The sequence below is a fragment of the Scleropages formosus genome, chromosome 15 (assembly GCF_900964775.1).
Source record: "Scleropages formosus chromosome 15, fSclFor1.1, whole genome shotgun sequence".
NCBI lineage: Eukaryota > Metazoa > Chordata > Actinopteri > Osteoglossiformes > Osteoglossidae > Scleropages > Scleropages formosus.
Window position 1 is genome coordinate 15,603,917 of NC_041820.1, and position 26,061 is coordinate 15,629,977.

Genomic DNA, 26,061 nt, shown 5'->3' on the forward strand with positions numbered 1-26,061 from the left:
TTTGTCTTTGGTTCGATCGTACACTTTCTCGTCACTGTAAATAAACCTCTCCATTTGCGTCCACCGCCGTGTTTCTGCGTTTAGGATAGCGAGGAAAGCATTTATTTAAATATAATGCCGACAGTGTGTGCTTTTTGGTTTACAGTAAAAGTGATTTGATTTGATTTAAAGAAAGGAAGTGAAAACAAGAAATGTGAAAAACTGTAAAATTATGAGAAGATGGTAATCGAAATGTGATGTTCCTTACAAACGTGCTTCAGTAAAACTAAAAAGCTGATGGTCTGTAATGCTCTATGTAGTGAGGTGCTGGACTGTACCGGTCCACATAGTGAGGTGCTATTTTGCCACTCCATGCTCTGTATGATGTGTCTCCTCTTGTCTGTTTCCTGTCTCTGTCAACCTTGTCATCCGTCTGTCTCACTGTCACATCTCTGCCTCCCTAAAAATTCTTTGTCTTCCAATCACCACCTGACTCTCCGTCACCTTCTGCCTCCTTATTACCCCTTCCTTCCATATCACCACTTGATTTTTTCATCAGCTCCCTATCTCCCTATTACCCCAGCCTCCTATCACCCTCCGCTTCCCTATCACCCCGTCTCTCCCACCTACCCATCTGCTATTTATCACTCAAACCTCTATTACTTTCTGTCTTCCTATCACCCCTCTGCTCTTTCTCACTCCCTGCCTCCCTCTCAGTCTGTGTCTTTCTAGCACACCTGGTTCACTATTACTCCTCATCTCCCTATCCACGCCTCTGCTTCCCCCTCACCTCTGTGGCTCCTCATCACCACTCTGCCTCCCTACTACCCCACTGCCTTCTTATGGCCTACAAGCCTCCGTCTCAGCCTTTGGGCTTTCCTTCACGGATAATGTCGGCACCCGAAGATGAGCTCCGACGCGCCGCATCCACATCCTGTTTTTTAGAAACGGCCTGACCGATATGGTAATTATGTCTTACACCTGGGATGCAAATCCAATCACAGGGGAGTGTTTCTGCACTTGTGAGCTGTCAAGCTGATGCATGGGGCGGGGTTTATCTGGGGCTGGCGAGTGATGGGGAGTGTGGAAACATGCCGACCGTTGACAGGCCATCATGTAATCTGGCTGTAGGCTGCTGGGCACAATGAGAACTGAAGCGAGACCAAATTGTCTGGGAATCAATTAGCTGAGTCAAGGAAGGAAAATCTTCTAATATCATGTAATCTCTAATGCAATAGAGTGCAGTAGGGCAGCTCTAAAATCATCCTGGCTTTAGTCTGGAAGTTTCTCAGCATGTTCTGTGACTCATCCCTTGTGTTGGAATAAAAGCATACAGGTGTGTGTACAGGAGTTTATGTGTCGAGAATTCTAATTTAGAAATTAATCTATTAAGGCCATGTTACACAGCCGTAACAAATTTTAATCCATTCACTTATTTTTGGTAACATGCTTAAAATCAGTCATCCCAAAACAAGGCTATAAAACGACGATGACACACCAGTCCATCACAGGAAGTTCAAACATGCACACGTTCACTCACACAGTCCTGTACTTTGGACAATGTCACCGATTCATCTGAACAGTGTGCTTTTTGGATTGTTGGAAGAAGACAGAAGTGGAGATATGGATGTAGAGGTTGTAGGTTATTATACGTAGAGTGTGGTAGAGGCAGTGCCCTGCTGCAGCACTGAAAGTGATGGGATATCACCCTATTCAACCAAAACATTGTTTTTATGTGGTAGAAAGTTATTTTAATTCAGTAGTTGTTATCAGTAAATATGTTAATCATTATACAACCTTAATACCAAGTACCCCTCGGTTCTAGTTATGGGTTTTTCCCCGTGCTTTCTGCTTCACAGCCCTCACCAATAATTTTAATAAACCAACAGCATTTAGTTTACTGTTACAGAGAAGCTGTTGGATGTTGAAAATCATTGCTGTATTGCTTTTTTATTAAAAAAATAAGATGTTTGCCAGTATTGTTTGCTTAAATTAGGTTGCTGTTTCTAACAGGGCTAAAACATGTGAATTGAATTTTATTGGGATGTAGTTGCTTTCGCAAGCAAACAAAAAGGACTAAAATTCTTTCAGGAATAAGTTCATATAAAGTATACAATAACTGTTTTATATTAGTCTATAGTGTGTACCAATAGGGGGGTGTGGCGGTGCGGTGGTGCAGCAGGTTTGGCGAGGGTCTGCTCTCCGGTGGGTCTGGGGTTCAAGTCCTGCTTGGGGTGCTTGCGATGGACTGGCGTCCCGTCCTGGGTGTGTCCTCTCCCCCTCCAGCTTTGCGCCCTCTGTTGCCGGGTTAGGCTCTGGCTCGCTGCAACCCTGTTTGGGACAAGCGGTTTCAGACTGTGTGTGTGCGTGCCAACAATAGCCTCATATCTCAATGTGTTTACTGGTACCACAGAGTTCAGGTCATCATTCAGGATTCCTGCTGGGAAAAGACATGGGTTGCCTTTGTCCCTCAGTACGGTGATGTAAGTCTTCAGATGTTAAAGTATATCAGATAGAAAAAAAAAACTGTCTATTGTGAAGTCCTGGTCAACTGCAAATTCACAAAGTAAAGAACATTGTTTCATTGTAGTGTGTGCGTGTTTCATTATGTCATCGAGTTTTCATCGTATTGTATCATCGTATCCCACCTTTGTAACGGTATTACTCATGAGCTTTTACTTCAGAGCCGATACTACAGCTGCTGTACAGCGCGCGTTTGGGATTTTACGTTGCTTTTAACATTTTTTTTTTTTTTTATAAACTTTATTGATCCCACAAGGGAAATTATTAAATTTATTTATGAGTCTAAATGCTGCTAAATAGATTAGTGTCAGTAGGCCTTTTTTCTTGTTCTGCTGTTACATTTTGCTGTTACGTTTGTTACGTACTGTTAAAATGATGAGTAACATTATGGAAAGCGCCAGTAATCAGAATAGCCTACACACATTACTGAAGGCCATAGGAGCGGGAAGCCGGAGGTGAACCGTTAGCACCAACGCCTCTGGAGTGCCAGGTCCTAGGTTCGAGTTCAACACCTTGCTGTAGTACTCATGATGCTTACTGCGAATTACTCTGGATGGAAGAATGTTGCCCAGCTTTATAAATGTGTCGATTACTAGCTAAGCATTGTAATTTACTTTGGAGAAAAGCATCAGCTGCATTAATAAATGTAATAGTAGCGTTTGTGCTGTTCCCTTACTCCGCAGAACTGGACTGGCTGGTGAAAAGGGCGACATCCTTTTACTCGCAAATCTTGTAGTATTCTCACCAAACTAACGAAACTTTTTCTATCTTAGTATCGAATGATTTTTAAAAATATACTATTTGCTTATGCATAGCGGTAAATAAAACCCTTTCCGGTTGAAGGGCTTGGTGCCGTGTCTGCAGCTACATGCTGGAAAATGTCACACCAGCGGCTCTTCGGAGATATCCGTTTGCCCCGAGTTACGAATGCAACCTTTGATAGGTACAGTGCGAAAATTGCGAAATACTTGTTATTTCCCGTAAGTGTCCAGACTGGGGATCTCTAAGAGACTGCCGCAGTCCCGCTGGTTCTGACCGCCGTCTCACTGGAAGAAATCACCTCTCCAGGTAATCAATGGTGTGGCAATGGTGTGCATGCGCTGGAAGTCAAGGAGAGGATGGACTAGCGGCCGCCCGGCTACAGGACCGCAAGACTTAGCAGGTGGTTGTCCTCGTTAACCTTTACACGCCACTTTTTTGATTCTGGAGAAAGTCATTTGTTTTCATATTTTTCAAATTGTCTCATCCAGCTGTCCTGCCAAGGTATTTGCGTGTGATTGCATTTCATTTTCATCTCTCTGATTATCGTCCAGCTTTAACGATGCCCATTGTGCGCCCACACAGGGGAGCGCTGGCTCATCACAGTATTGTAATTATTATTCATAGTCTTTCAGGATGCCTTTGCTCTGCGGCAGCCCCTGGGCCACAGTTGCTGCTGGGAAAATAGATGTTGACGGTGGGCAGGCACTGTGCAGAGAATTTACCAGATTGAGCAATAAGAGACGGCAAACAAAGGGACTCACTGAAGTCACCCACGAGGGAAGAGTCCTGCATGCAGCGATCACATTAGCACGGTATATGTGTTACTGCACGTTTGTGCATCGGACTGCGTTTTAGGATGGATCGCGTCGGTCCGACTGCAAAACCCATGCCTTCACACGTGTTGAGTGCGGTCATAATGAAACAATAGCGTGCACAGAAATGTCGCCGAACGCTTGCTTGTATCAGAGACGTGTCGGATACAGTCACTTTCTATGCCGCATGATAATTTAAAAAAAAAAAAAAAAAATTAAGAAGGTAATAAATTCTGAAACATGCCGCCTTTGTGACATTTCATATTATTGCCGGGATGCTTCGATGATTCTGTGTTGCCAGGAATCTTCACAAGCTGGAAGACCCCTATTACTGAATTAGTGAATTAGTGCCAGCGAAGCGTAGCACTGCCTCCCTCCAGCAGTCAGCTGTGCACATGTACACAACTGCTCTACACTGCCGTTTGAGTGCGGCTACAAAGCTGGCCCTGCCGCACTGCATTTGTATTGATTTTCCTGAAATTATTACTATTTTACTAGCTCTTCTGCTGCTTTCCTCGGAGGTCTCTCCTGGGTGCTCATCCCTACTGCATCACTGCATTGCATATAGGGCTGGGGAAGTAAACAGCTATGGCAGAAAGGGAGAAAAGGTGCTTTTCTTTGCTCTTTTTAAGGAAAAAAAAAAAGGCAAAATAACAATGATGAGGCGGCAATGACACCCATCACAGATTTTTTGTTTTTTCAGAACATTCACTGTCAGTTACCATCCCTGCATGTGCTGCAGTCCTCTGAAACACAGCATCCTAAAGGGCAGGAGCCAGTTTCTGCATGGGGCATTTAATGCCACACACACACAGTGTCTGAAACTGCTTGTCCCACACGGGGTCGCGGGGAGCCGGAGCCTAACCCTGCAACACAGGGCAAAGGGCTGGAGGGCGAGGGGACGCACCCAGGACGGGACGCCAGTCCATCACAAGGCACCCTAAGCAGGACTCGAACCCCAGACCCAACAGAGAGCAGGATCCGGTCCAACCCACTGCACCACCACGCCCCCGGCATTTAATTACTTTAAAAAAAAAAAAAAAAAATCTAAGTAGCTACGATCTGCCACGCCAGATTCAAGCTTGGCTTTACTGTTTTCCTGCGGCTTGTTACAAAGGACACAGTAGTGTTTGCCAAGGTTAGGGAACAGCCACTCAATATGTAACTGCTCCTTCTCCTATTTTTAGGTTGCTGTTGTGACATTAATAAGTTCTCCTAAATTTCACTCCAGGAATGTTGCATTGCTGCTGACATCAAATTTCCCCGCGATTTAATGAAATGAATTGTCATTGGAAATGGTTGCCTTTCAGAATGGTTCGGTAAGCACAGCCGCTCTTTCTGCTCCAGACAAAGTGAGTGTTCTGCCAAGAACCTGGTCCAACCTTTAATAGGGTATTCACTCCAGAGAGAGGGACTGAAACACAATCACAACCAGACCTGCAGTCAGTGATTTTTATCAAGGCAATTTGTTGCATCTGTGGTGTGATGGGCTTAGCGGGGTGAGGGGAGGGTGGCGGGGGGCTTGTTTGCGGACTCATCCGGCCGGCTTCTTCTCCACGAGAATACAGACGAAACTGCGTCTCTGAAGTGTACGTTGTGAGCAGATGGGCCGATTCAAAGCAGAACATTTTTATATTAGAAAAATTAATCGGTCGCATCTCGGAAAGCACAGCACTCAGCTCAGAAGAATGACACTCGAAGCTTTGGTCTTTGCCTTCTTTTGTCTTTCGAGAGTTATTTAGCCAGCCAGGACAGGCTGGAAAGCTAAAATAAAGCAAGCCTTCCAAGGTCCCTCAGCTGCCTGCACCTCGGCTTTAATCGGTGTTCAGCCGATGTACGACGCGCGCTGTGTCATATTTCACATACCGTTTTCTCCAGCAAGAGCGTTTAGACCTTTCTCTGCTAGTGTGGGGTGCGAGTGGAAGGTTATTATTATTAAAAGTACAGTAAAGGCCTCCCATGCTATTGTCTATATACAATACGGAATGGTACTTTCTATTCCAATACTGTCATAAACGAGAAAGAGGAAGGTAGGGAGGGAAAATGAAAGAAGCATGGAAAGAATGGATGGCACAAATAAGGAGTGACGCTCTAGCAACCCGATTTCCCTCCTAAAGTGACATTTGTTGCATCTTCTGGATTTGGATGATTTTGTACGAGTAAATCTCAGTTGTCCTTTGCAAGTTTGTCTGGCTTGTTTTTTCAGCATTGCTTTTATATACCAAACATCATTTAAATACAAATATATAAATATTCTCCAAACAATTGGCCCCTTAGCCCCACCCAGTGGTTCCGAGTGGTTTGCAGAGGGCTCTTTCCTCGGCAAATGTCAGAGATGGTGCGGAACTAACAAAAAGAGTTCTAATTAGCGCCACGTTTCTCGCAACATCACTTTATACTTTCAGCTGAGACAATTAAAAACACATATTTGCCTACACTGTTTGCCCATTGAGCTCCTTTCTGAAGATTGCTCTGACCTTCTCAGCGTTCAACAGAATGTTTAGCAGGAATCACCCAGCTGTACCACATGTGTACCACAAGTCCATCTTCACTGTGTCTAACATTCAGTGTCCTGGCATGTCTTCATGTACTGGTGAGCCAGGGTCTCCAAGTGCGTCGAAAGCACACATACATAGCGGTTAAGGGTTAATATTTGCAAAGTGGAAGCTGCTGCAATGCCAATAAGTAAGAACTTACGAAGAGATACAAATTTTAAATCACTTTTGTAAAAAGCATCAGCTAAGGAAGCCCAGTAATAGCACTAATATAAAATCGACGGTTCCGCCCTTCTGTCAGTTGATCCTGCGCGTTTTCACTCCGGGGAGGCCGGAGATGGCTGTTTCTCATCAGGCTGGAACAATGGACTCTGGACTCTTTCCTAACCGCTGACGTTCATTCAGCAGCCGCTGATGCTCACGGTAAAATGACACGTTCACGTGCGCCGCACCGAAATAGACGCAAACGGGCCACACGAACAGGAGTAAAACGTAACGAAACGAGCACAATGACAATGTCCTGAGCTCGCGCTGTACGAGCTGGGAGGGCACTGCAGATGCAGTACAAAGAGCCAAGTGGTGGTTTGCTTCTGTCTCCAGCTGACTACCCCCCATCGCCGCTCCCTGTCCTCTCTCCCACTAATCCCAGCTGCCAGTCCCCAGTAGACCTGCTCCCCCACCGCAGTAGACATTAACGTTAGGGGAGGAAAACACGAGGATTCCTCTCGGTCGCCTCTGTCAGGAGCTGCGTGTTTGTGCCAGCCGTATACGGTATAAGTGCAGGGAAGGCTTGCGCCGTCAGGGCAGCATCCATCCCGGATCCTGCAGCTTATCTTTTAAACGCGGCTGCTTGCCGCTTCCTTCTCCGTGTAAGAGATGTACCTTCATTCTGCTCATTGTCTTCCTGTCTCCCAGAACATTTGTCTTACACGTTGCTCTTGTCTTATGGTGGGTGTATAATTGATTATTCATTACTTCCATGAACAAATTTGCCCGCATGCGGTTTTTCGCAGAAATGCAGGCATGTGATGTGATGTGAAGCAAGCGCCTGAGAAAAAATGGAGAAGGGAACGGCGGAAGAAATGCTTCCTCTCTGTCTATGCCATGTCCCAGCCAGCAGTGGACATTATCAGCGGTGAAATGAATGGTCTGCCTGTTTTCCGTGTCCCTGAGGTCTCCGACTGCGGCAGCACTGCAGTCGGCGATGATGTCATCCACCCAGCAAGCGCAGCCGCGTGGTGCTGAATAGCAACAAGGCTCGGCTGTCTCGGAGCATCTGCCGGACGAGGAGCGAATGACAATTTCGCAAGATGGGATGCGTTCGTGTCTAGGACAGCGCGGCAACACGGAGAACTTGGGGGCCGGCGGGATCATATTTTCCGTCTTCAACAGACGAATGCAAAGGAATCGGGCATTATGTGGGAAAATGATACCAGGGATGGAATCCTGCAGGCGGCTGCTGCGCGAGATCTGTTCAACTGTTGTACGTTTCCATTCAGCGAGGTGCATTTCGGCTCCCTTTGGGGCAGGAAGGCTCATCTGCATTCCCGGAGTCTAATTTATTACGTTGTCACCGTGCGCTCTGGCCGCTGTAAGCCAGCGCAGTCCCTGTTACGAAACAAATATAGTTCACCGCGGACTCAACGGGGCCCGCGTTGAAGCTGTCCTCTTAATGCGTCTCCTTTCTGTCACAGGGAGAAATTTCTCACGGCCTCCGTGTATTTCCCGCGTTCTCCACGCGGACAGCCCGGGAGAGAGTGTCCCCGTGAGAGAGAGCGTGTATCCCGCGCGCGCGCTCGCCTGCTTTCGCACACGTGCGTGCGTGTGCGGGCATCATCGTGTGCACGTATGCGCGTACGCGTGTTGCGATTCTGTGGCTCCCTGCCGGGCTGAGCCTGTGAGCCTTTACACTACACCGAAGGTTATTAAATTGCAGAGGCACATCAAAATGATTTATGGTTTCTGATCAAGGCTGCTGGGAAAATGAGTGTGCGTCACCGGCTCAAGGTGACTGAGACTGTATCCTGGGGGTGTTAGGAAGGGGGCGGGTGGGGTGGCGCCGCGGAACACTGTGCCGAAGAGGAATCGAGGACTGACTATCTTCGGGATTGTTTCTTACTGCGTTAGAGCTATTGAATTAAGCAACTGAAGACTTCGGGATTAAATTTTAACTCGTAAGAAAATGTCAGGGATTATAGAAAGGGAGCGAGAGCGACGGGAGACTGTAAATGTTCGGGGGCGTGCAGTCAGAGGCTGGGAAGCGAAACATGAGTCATGACTCACTGAGTGAATATGGCGCATTGGGGAGGAAGGGGATTTCGACCCGCTTGGTTTATCATAAACTTTATGCCTATCGCTTTCTCCTATGGATTGACGCGTAGATGCAGCACGTGCTCTTCCGTTACATTTACGTTTTATACGCGTGTGCTTCGCAGGGTACGATAATGAAATTATGCAGGGATACCCTTCCTTCGCAAACACGCAAGTTTACAATCTGGGACACTTTTTTTTTGGCGCGTTCTCCAAACGGAGCTGTTTTAGAGGTCATTTTCAGCACCGCAGACCCCGACACGTTCTGTCAAGAGCTGCGCGATAACAGACTGTGCACGAAACTGATTGGGCCGTAACAAATATTAGCTGCAGTACCAGCAAGCTTTTCTTCCAGATGTTCTTCTCACGCGTCCTCATTGTATCATCAGCATCGTCGTTGTCCCTATATTTATTTGCAAATAGTTGTACTTTCTTCTTCTGCATTCCAGCTCTCCTGCGAAACAAATCACGGCAGTGTGACCATAGTCATTGTCTGAGATATTAAAGCAGTACACAACACCGTATTCATCCGTGGAAACCTCTGATAAACACTCCCCTTTTCTCCAAGTAGGTGTTAAGATGCAAATAGTAATAAATGGAATAGTAATGAATAATTCCGGGTGTCAAATGGCTTCTCTACGCCTTAATTTGCAATACAGTCCTACCATCTATTTAATTCGGTGTAGGAGTCAGACACCACTAGCAGCCCGTCTGCGTTCGCAGTGACTGCCAGCTTTATAGTGAACACAAAATATTTCTATTCCAATCATGGTTTCTCTAAAACACATTTACATGGCATGCCCAGCAGAGCTGAGACAGTTGTTATGGAAACAGTAGTCAAGGTCATGAGTGAAAAGGACTTGAAATGGAGCAACAGCAGGTATTGAGCAATAAGAGGAGCGCTGTAAAATAAGCGTAAATCATTGTGCTTAATGCACTCTTTAATAACACTTTTTTTTTAAACCATTGTACCATCTTGGCTACTATTTTGGCTTGTAAATAAATGGAAGAAAACCTTTTTTTTTTTTTTTTTTTTTGCAGACTGGTTTGTACAATGTGTCTTCAGCCTTTCAGGCAATTTATAGCTTCGGTACTTTATTTACAGCAGCACCCCACTTGGAAGTCATGCATTACATAAACGTGCTGAGGATAAAAACTGTAAATAAACCCATACCGTGCAAGGATGGCATTTTACCAGACTTTTTTTCTTTCAGTCACAAATCTGATTAAAGGCTGTTTTGAAAATTTTACTGATACTGAAACATGGAATGCTAGTATCTGACCAAAATGTCATACTGCAAAATGTACAGGCCAAATAAAATGTCATATTTTACCTAACCCTAATCCCTGGGCGAACACTGCCACTTTACGATTCTGTATATGCAGGTGTGCCATGGCTGTTCGTGAGAGAATGGTGCCGCCCCTGGTGCAGATGTGGAAATGCAAATCAGTGTGATGTGAGAAAGGCTCTGCAATGTTCAAATTCAGGTACAAACGGCTGGCCGGAGTGCAGGCCCTCTGAACCTCCACCTCTGTCCAGAGTGGCCACTCCCCATTGACCCCGCTTCCACGCACAGCCTTTTCATCCCGCTGATCTTCACATCTACTCGGAACCTCGCCACCCAAATGACAACCCCTCCTTTGCAGAGCCTCCCTTCCGTAATGACCTTCTCACCTGTCCTGGGAGCTTTCTCCCATCTCTGACCTCATCTCTAAGAAACTTTCCCCAGCTGACCTCCATGTCTGCGCTGGACCTCCACTTCACACCACACCCATCTGTCAGTAGGAAGTACCTCCCAGTGAGCTCCACATCTCTGTAGAACCGCCCATCCCAATGACCCTTACCCTCCTCGGAGTCTCTGCACCGCAACTGACCTTCACCTCAGTACAGAGTCTCCCAACCCCACTGAGCTCAGCTTCCCTTATTGCCTCTCTGCCTGCTGTACTCCACACCGAGACCGTGGTGAGGCAGGACTTTTAACAGCTATATTATCATTAAATCATGCAGATTAATTGATTTTCCCTTCTGAGTCTCTTTCGATTGTGCAATTCACATGATTCCTTTCACATACCAGTCAAATTCAGTTTTGATCTGGACTGGTACTAGGAGTAGTTTGCCCTCCTGGAGGTTCAGAGGACATCCAGCTGTGGCTTCATACAAATTCATACATGGTTGCTGCAGTCAATCTTTTCCATCAATCCATTGTCAACAACCGCTTGTCCCGAGCGGAGTCGCGGCAAGCCAGAGCCTCGCCCGGCAACACAAGCCGAAGGGAGAGGGGACACACCCAGGAGGGGACGTCGATCCATCACAAGGCACCGGGGTGCACTTGGGGTAGCAGGGCTCGAACCCCAGGCCTACCATACAGCTGGCACCAGCTGAACCCGCTGCGCCACGCCCCCCTAATCTTTTCCCAATAGTAATTTACAAGTTACCTCACCTTAACACACATATTTTGTTCACTTCTTTGTTTCATTGATAGAATAGATTATGTTCTATGGCCACTGTCTGAGACTGAAGCTGGGTATTTTTCTAAATATATATATGTCTCAGACCAGGATTTAGTCAATTTCCTTACTCTGGTTTGTACCGCCCTCTAGTGGTCATAACGACCCTTCTGTTACACGTGGTTTATTTGCGAACATCTCTGACAATCAATGGGCAAGGAAGTAATACGGGCTGGCACTCTTCACCGGTCTGCTTCACTCCTCACTTTTACAATAATATAGTCCACATTTAAATACTTTGATACGGTCTAGAAACTGAGCGCGAACGGAGAAACCCGGAATAGCGACAACACCTGCGGTTGCCTAGCAACGGAAGCGCAACAGAATTGCGAAGAGTGGCGTCCGAAGAGAAACACATGGGCGATCGTGGTGCTAAACGTGTTTTCTTAAACCACATCGATTTATATTCCTCAAAATGGATTGGGAAGGTAAGACACTGCGGTGTGCTGTTACCCTTTGTGTCCCGATTTTAACAGCAATTATTAATATTTTAAAGCATAGAGCCTGGTAATTGTTACTGATAAATTGTTACGAGTAAAAGTACGGTACTGTCACCAAGGAATTATTTTTTGTGGTATCTTCACGTGCTTTACATTGTATTACTGGATGCCGGGATGAAAGTCGACTCATATCTTTGTTCTCCGCGGTTTAATTCAAGGTTGATCGACAGCCTTACTCATGAATTCATGATGCTTCATGCACGTTTACAGTGCCCTTATATAATCTTTTAAAAACCATATTTCACACGCGTGCCTTACCGAGATGCTGAACTGCGTTGCGACATGAGAAGTCCGTCAGTTAGACGCGGGTGGCGCGGGGGAGCAGCGGGTAGCGCTGGTGCCACCGCGCCCCTGCTGTGGGTTCGAATCCTACTCAGCCTGTATACAGTCCCTATGCCCTCTTCGTATTCGCGTGGGTTTCTTCCCCAAGTCATGTGCTTTCAGACTAAATTGCCCCTGGTGTGAGAGTGTGCGACTTTGCTCTGCTGTGAATGGCTGTAGTTAGATCACAGGAGTGTGTTCACTGTGTGTCCTATTGGGCGAAGATGTTCAGGAAATACATGGGCCCATCGAGGGAGCCTGAAGGAGCTCCGTTTACACTAGAGTTACACCGTGCACTCAAGTTCACTGCAGTCGTAGGTATGTGTCAGGACACCGAAAGAACACAGAACGCATGTTGCTTCAACACCAGTCTGCTGTGAGCGTATAGTATATCTATATATCATTTTTCAGCAGGGGTGTGGTGGCGCGGTGGCTTTGACCTGTTCCTGCTATGTGGTGGATCTGGGGTTTGAGCCCCACTTGGGGTGGCTTGCGGGGGACTGGCATCCCATCCGGGGTGTGTCCCCTCCCTCCCTCGGCCCCGTGCCCCGTGTTGCCACTTAAGGCCCCGGCTCGCTGCAACCCCGCTCGGGACAAGCGTTGTAGACATCGCATTGCATTTTTCAATGCTTTATCTTGTGGCAGCATTATATATCATCAGATGTGGAACCAGCATCTTTGCACAATGCTGTCTTTATTAATGTGTAATTGTACTTTGTTAAAGAGTGAAGAAGGTTTCAGATTCCAGGCTTTTGTAACTGGACTATATACAATATATTTCTTAAAACAATAAGAACACATGTAGACACTCGAAGGCTCAGCCCATGCCAGAGAAGGAAAACTCATCCCCATGAAAATACACTGACACCTCCAACCAAGAAAACGTCCCTCTCCTTTGTGGTTCCACTGAGGCTTCGGCAGTGCGGTGACAGGTAGCTCGTTGTCTCTCACACTAGTTTTTGTCCAACTGTGTGGCTGGAGAGTCCCTGGAGGAAGCTGGAGAGGCCGAGGCGTCGGAGGACGAAAGGAGCTCTCCTGACGCTCTGGGCAACGTCAAAGATGGAACTTTTGAAATAGTTGGAACTCTTCTGAATGAAGACAAGAAGAAAGATAAGAAGGCAACATTTGCACTGGAAGAATATCTAGTGAGTAAATGGACTCAGGTCTACAGTATACTTTTAGTTACCTTAGTCCTGCTATTTTCATTCTTCTGTGATTGACCAGGGTATTAAAGCAGGCAATAATAAAGTCAATGAAAGCAAACTTTGTAAGTACTTACGCAGTATATTAAGAGAAATTAAGTAAATCTAAGTATTGCTGTGCCACGAATCTTATTACTTTGCAGGCAGTGACCCAAGAACAACTTCTGCCACACCTTATGAAATGTGATGTCATTATTTACAATATTTCTGAGGATGCTGATCAGATAGATGAAGCCTCCTGGGCCGTTTCAGGTATTGCCCGGCAACGTTTACGTCATCTTTTTCAATACTATATTTTGTTGTTTTCAGGCAGTCGGTATGCCTTGCTAATGATTTGTGCATTGTGCGTTATTATTCAGCCCTTCATGCCGAATTGGACAATTTTGATCATCCAAAGATGTTCATTTTGGTATCTACTTTGCTGACCTGGGCCTTGAGCAAGTCACTCGACCCAGTAAGTTATTGTCTGCGTCTCCGTGTTGATCTTGACTCCTTCGAAGTGAAGAACGAAGTACGCATTACTCCTACTAGGTGCTGAAACTGTTGACTTGAGAACCATATTAAAGTGAGATGCTGAGCTGATTCGGCATCAGTCAGACTCACCGTATGACTTCTTCAGGACGACCCCGACGTCCCCTTCACAGAAGAGGACTATCGGAAGAGACGACCCCATCCCAACTTCAAAGATCATATTTCTGTGGAGAAACTCGTGATCAAAATGGGCAAAACGGTAATGAGGCTCTGATTAGAGTCAATGTAAAATCTACTTCACTGACTAAGCTGGTGCTTAATACCCTTATTTTGTATTTCTTCTTAGTCGTGTCCCTCTGCTGCTGCTGCAGTTGGTGTTTCTGAGAAGAGTTGGGGATCCTGTCCTTTGCACTCATGTGTTGCACTTTTAAGGCACTGGGAGTTCTCTGCATTTGTTCTCTCTGCTGGTTCCTGCAGTTTTATACCACGTTTTTCAAGTTAACACAGTACATAGATGTATGATGTCCTTAGATGGCCTTCTTTCCGCTCCAGCAGCACAGGGACGAAGGGTTGTGATCTTTGACGGCGTGGAGGTGAGATGAGCCGTGCTAGGAACTGGAATGGGATTGTCCTTCAGCACGCTTTGTGTTACCTTTCAGAACAAGTCTAAGCTTTCTACCTACGTTGTGGCTTCAGGACTTCAGTATGGAATGGGGGAAAACTTATTTCATTTCTTTTTTAAGGTACGGCAAAGTCCGAATACATGTTCGGTGGGGCTGAGGGGGGTTACAGTGAAAATGTCACTAGTGCCTGAATACAAAATACGTGGTTCTGAACATAATCACTAAGACTGTAATTACAGGTGCAATTTTTTCCGATAGAGCATTCAGACTGTAATTTTAAGATCAAACTCTTATTAATAGCTTATAGCAAACATGGAAACATAGTTATTGTATGTATGTGCAGGAAGGGTTAATCACCCAAAGTCATCTGTATTTTGTGATTATTACTTACTTTGATAATAGGTTCTGTGTGATCATTATAGTATTTTGTATCCTCACTGGTATTTTTTAGTACATTCAGTTCCTGTTTTTTTTGCAGATGTCTTGGCTGGGAGAAGTTTCCAGGATCCCTGTGTTTGGACCAGGAAACAACATCCTTCCCACAATTCATGTGAATGACTTGGCAGGGTTGGTCGTAACATATTTAAAGAAATGCCACACAAAGGCAGAAGTACCGCATGTGTTGTGTTGTAACGTGAAACCACTGTAATGAGCAAAGCTTTGCGTTTGTTGTCCCTCCTCCTTTGCAGTCTTCTCCAAAATGTCATTGACCACCAGCCAAAGATACATTACTTAGTTGGTGTGGATGATTCCAAGAATTCTTTCGAAGATATTGTGAAGGTGCGGTCCTGCAATACCTCGAAGTTTGAGAGGGTGGTTACCGCTGAAAGCGATGCTCTATGATAACTGATCGATTATGCACTTCTTGTCCGCAGGCCATAAGTTCAGCGGTTGGACCAGGGAAAATCCAGAACGTTCCGAAAGAAGATATTTTCCTCACGCAGAATTTCACGGTGTGCAGTGTTGTGGAATATGTGGTTTAACACAGGATAAACATCCGTGGGATGATTTTACTTTGATTTTTGAGTTGCTGCCTGTTAATCTGAACACAACTGATTGACTGATTTAATCGTCAGTCAAATGATGTGATTTTAAAATAGGACGAAGAAGCAGAACTAGAACGCTGAAAATGTTTCCTATTTTCTTTTTTCAGCAAAATGACATTGATTCCTTGTTTATGAACCTAAGGATAGAGGCTATCTTTCTGAAGGAGAATTTTAATCTGAACTGGGTGTCAGAAACTGGAATTGTTGAAAACATTGACCTCATTGTGGAGGAATACAGGCGCACAAGAGGACTACTGGTAAATGCATGAACCAGCAACAAAAACTACAATTGCGACAATCAATTAGCCTTGGAAGCAGAACATTTCAAGAAACGACCGTGTTTGAATTGATTCATTTGATCACAGAACGTTAGCCCTGCAAAGATGTCTCTTCATTCAAACGATTTTGTTTGAGCAGTTAAGAATAAGCACAGATCTCATTAGTGACTAATTTCTCTTCCAGCCTCTTCGCGTTTGTGTCTTTGGGCCTCCGGCTGTAGGGAAAAGCACTGTGGCAGAGAAGATCTGCAAGCAATACAAACTTCATCATATCAAGCTCAAAGACACCATCACCGAGAGTATTGCACAGCTGGTCAGTTCATCTGTAATGCATGCACACACACTGAGAATAGCTGGCTTCACAGCGTGCATGTTTAGGAGATATACAGAGATAAGTTTAAATTGTGTGATGTAAAGCGCACACGCATACGCTAACTGAAACCGCGTGTCGCGAGGCGAACCGGAGCCTAACCCGGCAACACGGGGTGCAGGGCTGGAGGGGGAGGGGACACACCCTGGGTGGGATGCCAGTCCATCACAAGGCACCCCAAGCAGGACTTGAACCCCCAACCTGTCAGAGAGCAGGATCTGGCCAAACCCGCTGCACCACCGCACCCCCCTGATGTAAAGCAATGCTAGCATTTTTTTAAAGTACTATTTTTTTATACCCTGCGAAGGACCGGCGTCCTCTCCAGGGTGTATCCCCCTTCAGCCTTACACCCAATGGTTAGGCGTTAGGCTCTGAATCACTGCAAACGTGCTCAGGATAAAGCGCTTATTGAAACTGAACTGGACTAGTACTTTCCAGGCCTCTCATGCTGATGCTTCCTTTAGAATATTTTCAAGAGCAGACACCTAACTGCTGGGTTAATTTCAGGAGAACCACATTGGAATGGAAGATGTAGAGAGTGAGAGTGATGAGTCTGCAAATGAAGCGCAAGAGTTCCTGGCGACACTGAAGGAGAACATGGAGCAGAATGCAGGTTCGGAGCAGCGGTGTTCAGCACAGAACTCAACCATTAGTCTTGTTACGGGGTTAATAAGGAAAAAAAACGAATATGAGTTTGGAGACTCTGGCAGGAATTCCTTGGTGACATTTATTTGTGCATATTTCATGTTCCAAATTTCTATGCAAGGCTCATTGCTGTGTTCTTAGGTCGTCTGGATGACCAGTTTGTTATCCAAATAATGGCAGACAAGCTGCAATCTCAGCCGTGCAAAAACCAAGGGTTTGTTTTAGACGGCTTTCCTAAGACTTATGAACAGGCCAAGGAGCTATTTGCTGGTAAACCATTTTCATAAATTTATATCACTCTAAAATCACTTAAATTGCTTTAATTCCTTTTGGTTTGCAAATGCCAATATTCTGCTTATTTCATATTCAGCCAATGAAGACGAGGCCGAGGAAACAAACTCCAAAATTCCCACTTTCAACAAAAAAATGATCCCAGGTTTGTCAGAAATGGGTAAACAGGCAGAAGAGCTTCAGTCTTCCTGCCTTCTGACTGGTGGTGCATGTCGTGTGGATGTTATTAGGTTCTTCTCACAGTGATAGAAAACACTTGTGAAGACCTCCTTGATTTGTTGCTCTGTGTAAACAGTGTTGTGCCTTGTGCTGTAGAGTTTGTCTTCTCCCTGGAAGCCAGCGATGCCTTTCTGATCAACCGTGTAATGAATCTTCCCGAGAGTGTGGTCCAGGGGACACATCTTGCTCAGGAGCCCTTTCTCCGGCACCTGACCGCTTACAGAGACGTCAACACCGAGGATGAAACAGTGCTCAACTATTTTGATGAGCTGGAGATTCACCCTGAGCAAACTGGTAGAGTGGTAATAATGTGAACAATATGTGAGGAAGCAGGAGCACTTGGACTGCTCACACTAGCTGATCTTATCCATTTTTGTTTGAGAATAGTTTAATTCATAGCATTTTATGGTAAACCGAGGAGCCCATGACTGCAGAACTAAGACCAGAACTGGACACTGTCATTCTGTATACTAGAGTACTGTTTCCCGAAACGTTATCATTAGTGTATTTAACCTGTTCCAACTGCTCCTCCTGCACGGATGTAGCCAGTCAGTGAGTTCTCAGGAGGATGTTTCACGGTGTCTTCAGAAATTGCCAGCGATGATGACATAGAGTACCTCGTTGTGATGGAGAAGGTCTGCAAGATTCTGGGAAAGCCTAGGAACTATGGACCCACCAAGGAGGAGCAGGAGCTGCAGGAGCAGAGGGCAGCAGCCGAGCGGCTCAGGCAGATGGAGGCTGAGAAAGCTGAAGCTGAACGCAAGGAGGCTGAAGAGGCGGCTGACAGAGCTGCCCGCTGGGAGGAGTGGGTGAGGGTCGGGAGTGGATGTTGGTCTGCTTCGCATGGGTCCGATTTCCATGCTTTTGCTTTTGAAATGCAACAAGTAAGGTAACCCATAGAGATGTGGGCTTGAAGGTTGCCGGTTCAAACCCAACTCCCCACTATTGCTTTAGTACTCTTCAGCAAGGTATTTACCCTTAGTCTGTTCAGTAAATACACCGTTACAGTATAAAAAGTTGTATTTAAATTCAGACACGTTTTTCAAAAATAATAAACAATTCAGAGCAGATAAGATCGACAACAGAGAGAAGAGCTTCCAGCGCAGGCACGCAACTAATGAAAGTACATATAAATAGAAACGCAGTAATAAAGTAAGTTTATTTTGATAAAAATGTACTGTATGCAACGTCAATAATGGATTATATAGCTGGAAGTGGGTTTTGCATGTAGTGTTCATTTGTGTCATCCTTTCTGCATGACCCTACATTACTCTTTTAAGGGTTCCTTTGAACTGACAAAAACTGTCAAACTTGTCCTGCTCATTGTCAGCTTGTGCAACAGCTCACAGTATTAGGTTAGTTGGATTGGCTGAATTCTCTGTTTTGTGTGAGCTTTTAGCTTGATCATTTACGTGCACCCAGTTTACCACATGCACATTTCACATGCGTTAATTTACATCACTGACAGCGGACACGAGTGATTCTTTCACGTCAATCACATATTATTGATTTTATGAATGTGATTGACTGGAAAGGTGTATGTTTTATACTTGACAATGAGTTCTTGCTGTGTCCCCAGAGCAATCGCCTGGCAGAAGTGAGGCAGCAGGAGGAGGAACTTTTAGAGGCCCAGTCCGTCCCTCTGCGAAACTACCTGATGAAGAATGTGATGCCAACTCTGACCCAGGGGCTCATCCAGTGCTGCAGGCTCAAACCTGATGATCCAGTGGACTTTCTGGTACATTAATCCCCTCCCCTTAAAGCATCATCTGAAGAGAAAGCTGGAAAGCATTGCAAATATAATAATGATCATGCAGAACCTACATGAAGCGGAAAGGGGGGAAATAAATGATATACAAAACAGACAAAATGAAAACAGCAGAAATGATAAAATAATGGTCTTACTGGAGAAGTGATGTAAATGTTCTCTTATGTTTTGTTTCAGGCAGAATATCTCTTCAGGAACCGTCCTGAAATTGACTGAAGTGCCGTTTTCTTGAACTTTCATAGCTTTATACGTACGGCATATTAGCATTTTAGTTCCCTAGTTGATATCCATTTCTATTTAATTGTGACTTAAGGACATTCTCGAAGGTAGACAGGTGAACTCACAAAGTGTCCTTATATCGACTCATCTATCACCAAATTCCACCTGTCCAGGGCAGGGCTGGAGACTATCCTGGGAGTACAGAGGATGAAGCAGGATACATGCTGGATGCTCAGTTGCAGGGAAATCACACACACTCATACATACACACAGCAAGGGAGTGTGTGTCACCAATTCGTCTTTGGACTCTGGGAGGAAACGGGAAAAGGCAAAAGAAACCCATGTTAACACAGAGAGAACATGTACAGTCTACATAGACTGTATCACAGCGAAGACCAGGTGTCCTTATATGTTTAATAAATAAAATTTATAAAACCGTATAATACAACCATATAATTAGTAAAGGTTCAAATGAAATAAAATCATGTGAAAATTCTGACTTGTTTTTCTTCCCAGCCGCATAGAGGTTAAGGATCATATCCAGCTGGTGTTACTGGGGTCTAGAAACTTATCCTGTGGGACCGGAATTAAAAGCCTAGTGTTTAAATTCTTGTAAGGTTTCTGGTTGTTCAGTCAAACGGGAAGCTGTACTGAATTTCTTATACAAGTGCAGTGCGAGTTTTGAGGATGGTGCTGTTTTACTAGGTTTCTCTCCTAAAACAATTACAGAAGAAAAAATTAAATTGTATGTAAATACAGCCCAAAGGATTACTTATGCAAGAGTACCTTAAAGGTTGATATTTGACTCCAATTGTGTCATCTAACATGAGGCCATGTGTTTCAGACTGTCGGGTGAATAGGGATGGGGAGCTGTCAGTAATCCTCCGTTGGTTAGCTGGATTCTGAGGAGATCACCATGTAGACCCAGGAGGCCCAAGGGAGTGATGAGAATTACTTGCACTTCTGCAAAGACTTCTCATTCATTGCTAGGAAATTGTTGATATGGATTTCTAAAAGACCTTGTTGAAGACTGCTGTTATGAAGGGTGCTGCATGGAGCAGTGCTTGTAAGGCTTTTGGTGCTGTCATTGTGGTAGAGCCAGAACCTGCAGGTAAACAACTGTAAAGAAAGAAAGGTTAAAGAAACTGGCCTAACAACTCCAGATGTTACAGAAGTGCGAACAGGCTACAGAACCCATGGTGGCGCCAGTTTCAGAGGCAAAAGCTATCATGTGGAAAGGGCTTGGTGAGACTATGAAACATGTCTTTTGGATAACCCTAAAAGGAAAGTAGAATCTTTCCTGCTCTGTCCTCAGCAAGGGCAGGTCTGCCTTGACCTCAATTAGCTGTGAAAGGAGCACTTTAAGGAGCTTCTGAACCCAGATGGCAGGCACTTCTTGGAGGAGGCAGTGGCACAAGTCACTGAAGAATCAGGGTTCATCTCATGCTGAGGTTACTGCAGCAGTGAGACAATTCCGTTGTGGCAGCACCGCGAGAGTGCATGAAATTTATTCAGAAATACTGAAAGCACTGGATGTGGTTGTGGTTCCTTGACTAATGTGTTTCTTCGGTATTGCCTGGATGGCTGATACAGCACAACTGGACTGGCAGACAAGGGTGGTTCTTTCCATCTTAAAAAACAAAAGCCAGGGTGCCGGAAATGATGCTAGGATAATTTTAGAGCCTCAGACTGAGTAGGGGCACATTCCTTTCTGGCAGTGGAACAGTGGAGCTTTGCACACTGGTAATGATACCCTATATGTTATGGGAATTTGCAGACCTGGTCCATATAAGCCCTGTTGACTTGGATAAGGCCTTCAGTTCTTGTGTTCCAGCCAGCTCTGTGGGAACTGCTACAGGAGCATATGGTGATAGGGCTTCTTCACCTCTAGACTGGCTGGGGACTGACCTGTAGCCCCACCCACGGATTTTCAGGGCTGAAGATGTGAAACATCTCCAGCTTTTGATGGAAGACCTTAGAGGCAGCAATGATTTTCCCAACTATATCACATCAATCAGAGAAATTATCTCGATTCCAGGTATTGGCCTGGACTTGGGACACATTGTTTGCGTGGAAACCTGCAAAGCTTCAAAGGACAGGCAACTGAGGCAGTACAAAGCTGAACAACTTTGGTGGACAGATAGAAGGATCCTTACCATCTGTGTCTTCATGCCTTTGTTCCATCCAAGTGTTCTGTCAGTTGCACGTTGGCCTCCTGCTGGGCCATAGCAATGTGCAAGATGAGTTGGTAGTTTGGAAGAGAGAGAGACAATTCCAGGCCTGTCTGTGTTCGGACCCTATAGCCCCCAATGGACGTCATCATCACCTGGCATCTGTCAACACTGACAGCAAAAGGGTGTACTGTACCTCTTGTACCTATAGCAGCCAGAGTGAGGGGTTCACTGGAATAGAATTCAGGACAATGAAATGCCGTAATTGCCTGGAGATTAGCCACTTTGCCAGGGACTGTGTAGGCTCTCACCGTTGCATTGTCTGTGGCACCGTGGATAATGGAACAAGGAGTCCCTCTCCTGCCATGACCGATTTTCAAGAGAAAGAGGATTCAAATAAACCAAAGAAGGGAAAGAAGGGAAAAACAGTCCAGAATTTGTTGGAGAGTGACGCTCTTCCTGGGCAGGCTGGAAACTCTGGACTCTACGTGGCGTCCCCAAGCAAGGACTCCCTTCATTAAGGAGGTTGTTTAAGTCCCAGTGACAGCATGTGTCTCATGGAAGATGGACTGTGTGAGGTGTTGGAGATGCTGTTAACTGGAAGGGGGATGAAATAGCAAACAAATAATTTAAGTGATTACATTAACATTTATACTTATTCATTTATGAGATGGCTTTCTTCAAAGCGACGTGCATCTCAAGGAGCAATACAGAGAGTGCATTAGGTCAACAAAAGGAGAGGTTTGGATGCAGACAAATGATTCAGTACAATGCAGTTCATTTGTCACATTCCGCCATATGAACCAGCACACATCACATGAGTAGCTGCATAAATGATTAAATTGACACTTTATACTGTTTTATTGTTTTAATAATTTTATTGGATTTATTACCTTCGTTTTATTCACTAATGGCTCATTTTAAAGTTTTAACTCTAAATGTCAGGGGCTTAAAGAATTACATGAAAAGAAGTGCAATGTTTAACCAGCTTGCATCCACTGTATTCAGCGCATGTTTTGTAGCAAGTCCACCCGTGGGATGGGCAGGACCTCGCAGTTGGAGGAGCAGTGAGTTGTGGTGGAGCGAGGGTGGTGTCCACCGCTCGGGCATGAGCTTTTTCTGAGGGACCACACCTTTGAATCAAGATGGATTTAAGGTTGGACCTCATGTGGGGAGGTGATCATGTATGAGCTCTAGGAGTCTGTGCTCCACCGGAGGTCAGGTCCTGCACTGCCCTGTTGGAGGCGTTTGTCTCACTCTGCAACAAATAGGCCCCAAATAACAGGTGGAGAATTTAATATCTCTCATGAAGGCGACCCATTTAGCATTTCATAAGATTTATTTGCGTTTTTGACTTTGCTCCAGCCCCACAGATCCGGGCATCACCTCATGCAACAGGCGTGGTTGCTTGGATTACGCTTTACTGTCATCCTCCGCTGTTTTTAACAAAGTTCCCTGTGTCTCCAGCGGCCCACGGATCACTTAATCTGCACTGTGGCCACGATGTGTCTGAGGCCACTGGGAAGAAAAAAATATTCAAGGAGTACAAACATCTTTTTGTGAGAATTTAATGTTGTGGCAGAAATCTGATGATTTTCACCTGTCTGTGGCTGCCTGGTGCGAGGGGTGTGAGGTGAAAGGCAAGACGCTCACGCTCGACAACTGTGTCGGTCCTCGAGGAGGAACTCCAGGGGATTTGTTCTTGTCATAACAAGGGAGGACTTTGGAGAATAACTGTACACCTATGTTTTTCATAATTTAAGGCATTTTTTCATTAATTTAATAATAAGATGGACTTTTAATTCTTGTACAGAACCAGCAAGCTACGTTTTTCGTAGACACGGCCCAGGTGCTGTAGGTTACAACTAGTTTTTATGAAAACCTTTTTAAAGTTAGGGAAACTGACAAAGAGGAGTTTTACAGAAAGTTAACACTGTGTGTTCCTGAGGAAACCCTGGGCAGCGTAGAGAGCTCCGTCACTTCACCTGAGCTGTGACGTGTGCTTGATAAAATGAGCAGGCATGTGGCGCCTGGGCTGGACCGCCTTCTGGGGAAATCCTAGTCCACCTTTTTTGGAAATCGTGGGGCCGGATGTTCTTGAGCTTGCCAAGGACGTGCTGAGCAGAGGCATGCTCACCAAGAGCGTGCAGACAGGGCTCCTCTCTTTGGTGTTCAAGAGCTCCTCACTGGACAACTGAAGAACATGATGGCCAATCTGGACCATCAAAGTCAGACTTAAGGAGTGCAAGAACATTCGATGACATAGGATTTACATGAGGTCCATGATGCAATTGTCTAGCCAGAGAACCAGAAGGTCCCACTTACTGTAGTTGCGATGGATCTGAAGATCTGAAGGTGTTTCATTGAGTGGACCACCATTTCCTGTACGAAACCTTGAGCTGGGTTTTGAGTAAAATTCCTGGGGTGGGTATGCATGTCTTCAGTGTTACTTGTCATTGTGTGTTTTCTGTCATTAATTTAAAGGTCACTGTCCAAGGCCTGTTTCTGTTCCATAAACGCTACTTGCCATAAAGAGGGCTGTCCTGCAGAAGTCATTTACAATTTGCAAAATCCCTCAGAGCTCCATTAGCACCACAAAGTGGTCTAAATTCCAACACTAGGTGGAAGCATAAGCTCAAATTTGGAATCATCCAGAAGGCAGTTTATTCTGCAAACTGTACGAGTTGTCAGTGCGGCCACAATTTGATGACATTTCCTGTGCAGTTTTTCATTTTCAGTGAATTAGACTGTATTGACTTCCTTTTCTGCACATTTGAACCCACACAACCCAAGTTTTGATTTTCAGATATTCTGCTATTTCCTGTGACTGGAATCAATGCTTTAGAAAAGTTTTGTTGCTTAGGAAGAATGTGAACAGCTAAAATATATATCCCTGTGGTCTGCTGGGAATTGCTGAGTTGAAAAAAGTAAAAAGCAATTTTAGTTTGAATAAAATGAGAATTATGAATGCAATAGATGAGTGCTGAGAGATCAGATTCTATTTGTCCTAATACACGTATTCGCCGATTCATTTTGCTGTGAGGTTTCTGCCGGTGGGATCTCAGAGCAGGATGCTGCCCTGTGGGACTACATGGAACCACCAGAAGCAGGCTTATGGTTTGCAACCATCTGACTGTAACTCAGAGAGATGGAACTCAGAGAGGCGGGGGGAATTTGGCATCGTAACTCGAACCTCGGCTAGCTGTCCCTGCCACAGACGGAGCGGGGTGCCGGCTCAGCCAGGGGCGGAACACACCCCGCTGCTTCCGCACCTCGTAACAGATCATCTGCAGCATCGTCCTGACAGGAGATGGAGCTCATCCACAGATACACAGCTGCCGAGGCCTGGCAAAGACCACCTCACAGGGCTGCAGAATACTTGGAAGAACCCTCTCGTGGGGCAGGGTGCCTGGAAGGACCCTCACATGGGACTGGGTGCCAGGAAAGAGTGTCAAATAGGGAATGGTACCTGGAGTGGACCCCCCAGAGGGGACAGGATGTCTGGCAGAAGGACCTTCACATGAGTCCGGGTATTGGGAAGCGCCTTAACACAGGCGGCAGTTTCCCAGAGGTTCGTGTCGAGCATCTCTTATGTCACTTGTTAAATTCAGGCGGTTTTTCTGTTGGATGACAAAGAAAGGGGTTCGGCGACTGAAGGTTTGCATAGAAGTGAATAACGTGGTAATGCCTGTTAATCAAGGCAGGTGCAGTTGTCTGGATGGCTGCTTAAGTGGTTTTCCCTGTAGCTGTGGGGGGCTTTTACAGTAAAATATGATATAAATGAAATATCTGCTTTTCAGTTAAAACACTGACTAATCCGTTCTCTAAGCCGTTGAGTGAGTGCAGGAACGAGCTGGCCGCCAAAATAGCAATCTGCACATTAACTGTGCTTCCCAAATTTTATTTTTATTTACCACTTATTATTTTAACACAATGAAAACAATGTTTCATGGACCAGACAATGCAGACAATGAGTAACATCTGAGCAAACGGTTTAAACAATGCTGAAATAAATACTATGTGCACGTGTAGTAACACACCATACATTCTGCTCTCTGGGACATCAGGAATGTTGTGGTGGGGACACACATTGCATGTGCCAAACAGAACAACACGCCTTTCTTTTAAATTCAGGCTCAGAGCTAATGTTCTCATTCCATGAAGATTCGCTATTAAAAATTCACAAAATCGTGCTGAGCTGAAAAATGCTCAATGAAATGAATGTAGTAATAAGGGGTGGTTAGTGGTGGACAGCTGTACACAGACCCACCAAGGACTCCAATTCCAACCTCACCCCGAAGCCTCCACCCCTGTTAGAGTTGCGCGAACGCACGCCATGGGATGTCTTTAGAAGGACCATTCCTAGGTGGAGGAGACACCCAAGCGTGCTCAAAAAATTTGTTTTATGGAACGTGAAAAAATCTTTTCAGACTGAATTAGACTGAAAACAGCGGGAAGATGCATTTCATTACAGACTGAAGGTCCGCATTTGTAAGCGATGCGAGTTCCATGGTTGCCACGACTGGAAGTGGAAAAAACTACGGTAAC

At 45.3% G+C, this 26,061-nt stretch overlaps 2 protein-coding genes across 3 annotated transcripts in view; one reads left to right on the top strand and one right to left on the bottom strand.

Annotated features, from left to right (window-relative positions):
- Nucleotides 1–10,302: 10,302 nt before the first annotated feature.
- Nucleotides 10,303–19,785, top strand: ak7b (adenylate kinase 7b). Of its 2 annotated transcripts, none has more exons than XM_018727355.2 (18): nucleotides 10,303–10,844; nucleotides 13,167–13,355; nucleotides 13,556–13,664; nucleotides 13,772–13,866; nucleotides 14,032–14,142; nucleotides 14,543–14,626; nucleotides 14,985–15,073; nucleotides 15,196–15,286; nucleotides 15,382–15,459; nucleotides 15,660–15,809; nucleotides 16,015–16,143; nucleotides 16,708–16,813; nucleotides 16,987–17,115; nucleotides 17,216–17,281; nucleotides 17,452–17,649; nucleotides 17,944–18,164; nucleotides 18,935–19,093; nucleotides 19,301–19,785. In XM_018727355.2, exons 1-18 carry the CDS (start codon nucleotides 10,716–10,718, stop codon nucleotides 19,337–19,339), a joined length of 2,172 nt encoding a protein of 723 aa, XP_018582871.1. In that variant the 5' UTR covers nucleotides 10,303–10,715; the 3' UTR covers nucleotides 19,340–19,785. The 2 variants fall into 2 exon arrangements, with proteins under 2 accessions (XP_018582871.1, XP_018582872.1); XM_018727356.1 differs by lacking the exon at nucleotides 10,303–10,844 and adding an exon at nucleotides 11,732–11,817.
- Nucleotides 19,786–22,991: 3,206 nt separating this feature from the next.
- LOC108919410 (protein phosphatase 1 regulatory subunit 37) overlaps nucleotides 22,992–26,061 on the bottom strand; it is a 29,832-nt gene continuing 26,762 nt past the window's right edge. The window contains exons 13-15 of the mRNA XM_018727371.2: nucleotides 25,784–25,875; nucleotides 23,499–23,728; nucleotides 22,992–23,031 (exon numbers count right to left, since the gene is read on the bottom strand). Coding sequence (XP_018582887.1) covers nucleotides 22,992–23,031; nucleotides 23,499–23,728; nucleotides 25,784–25,875 — 362 coding nt within the window. The remainder of the gene's footprint in view (nucleotides 23,032–23,498; nucleotides 23,729–25,783; nucleotides 25,876–26,061) is intronic.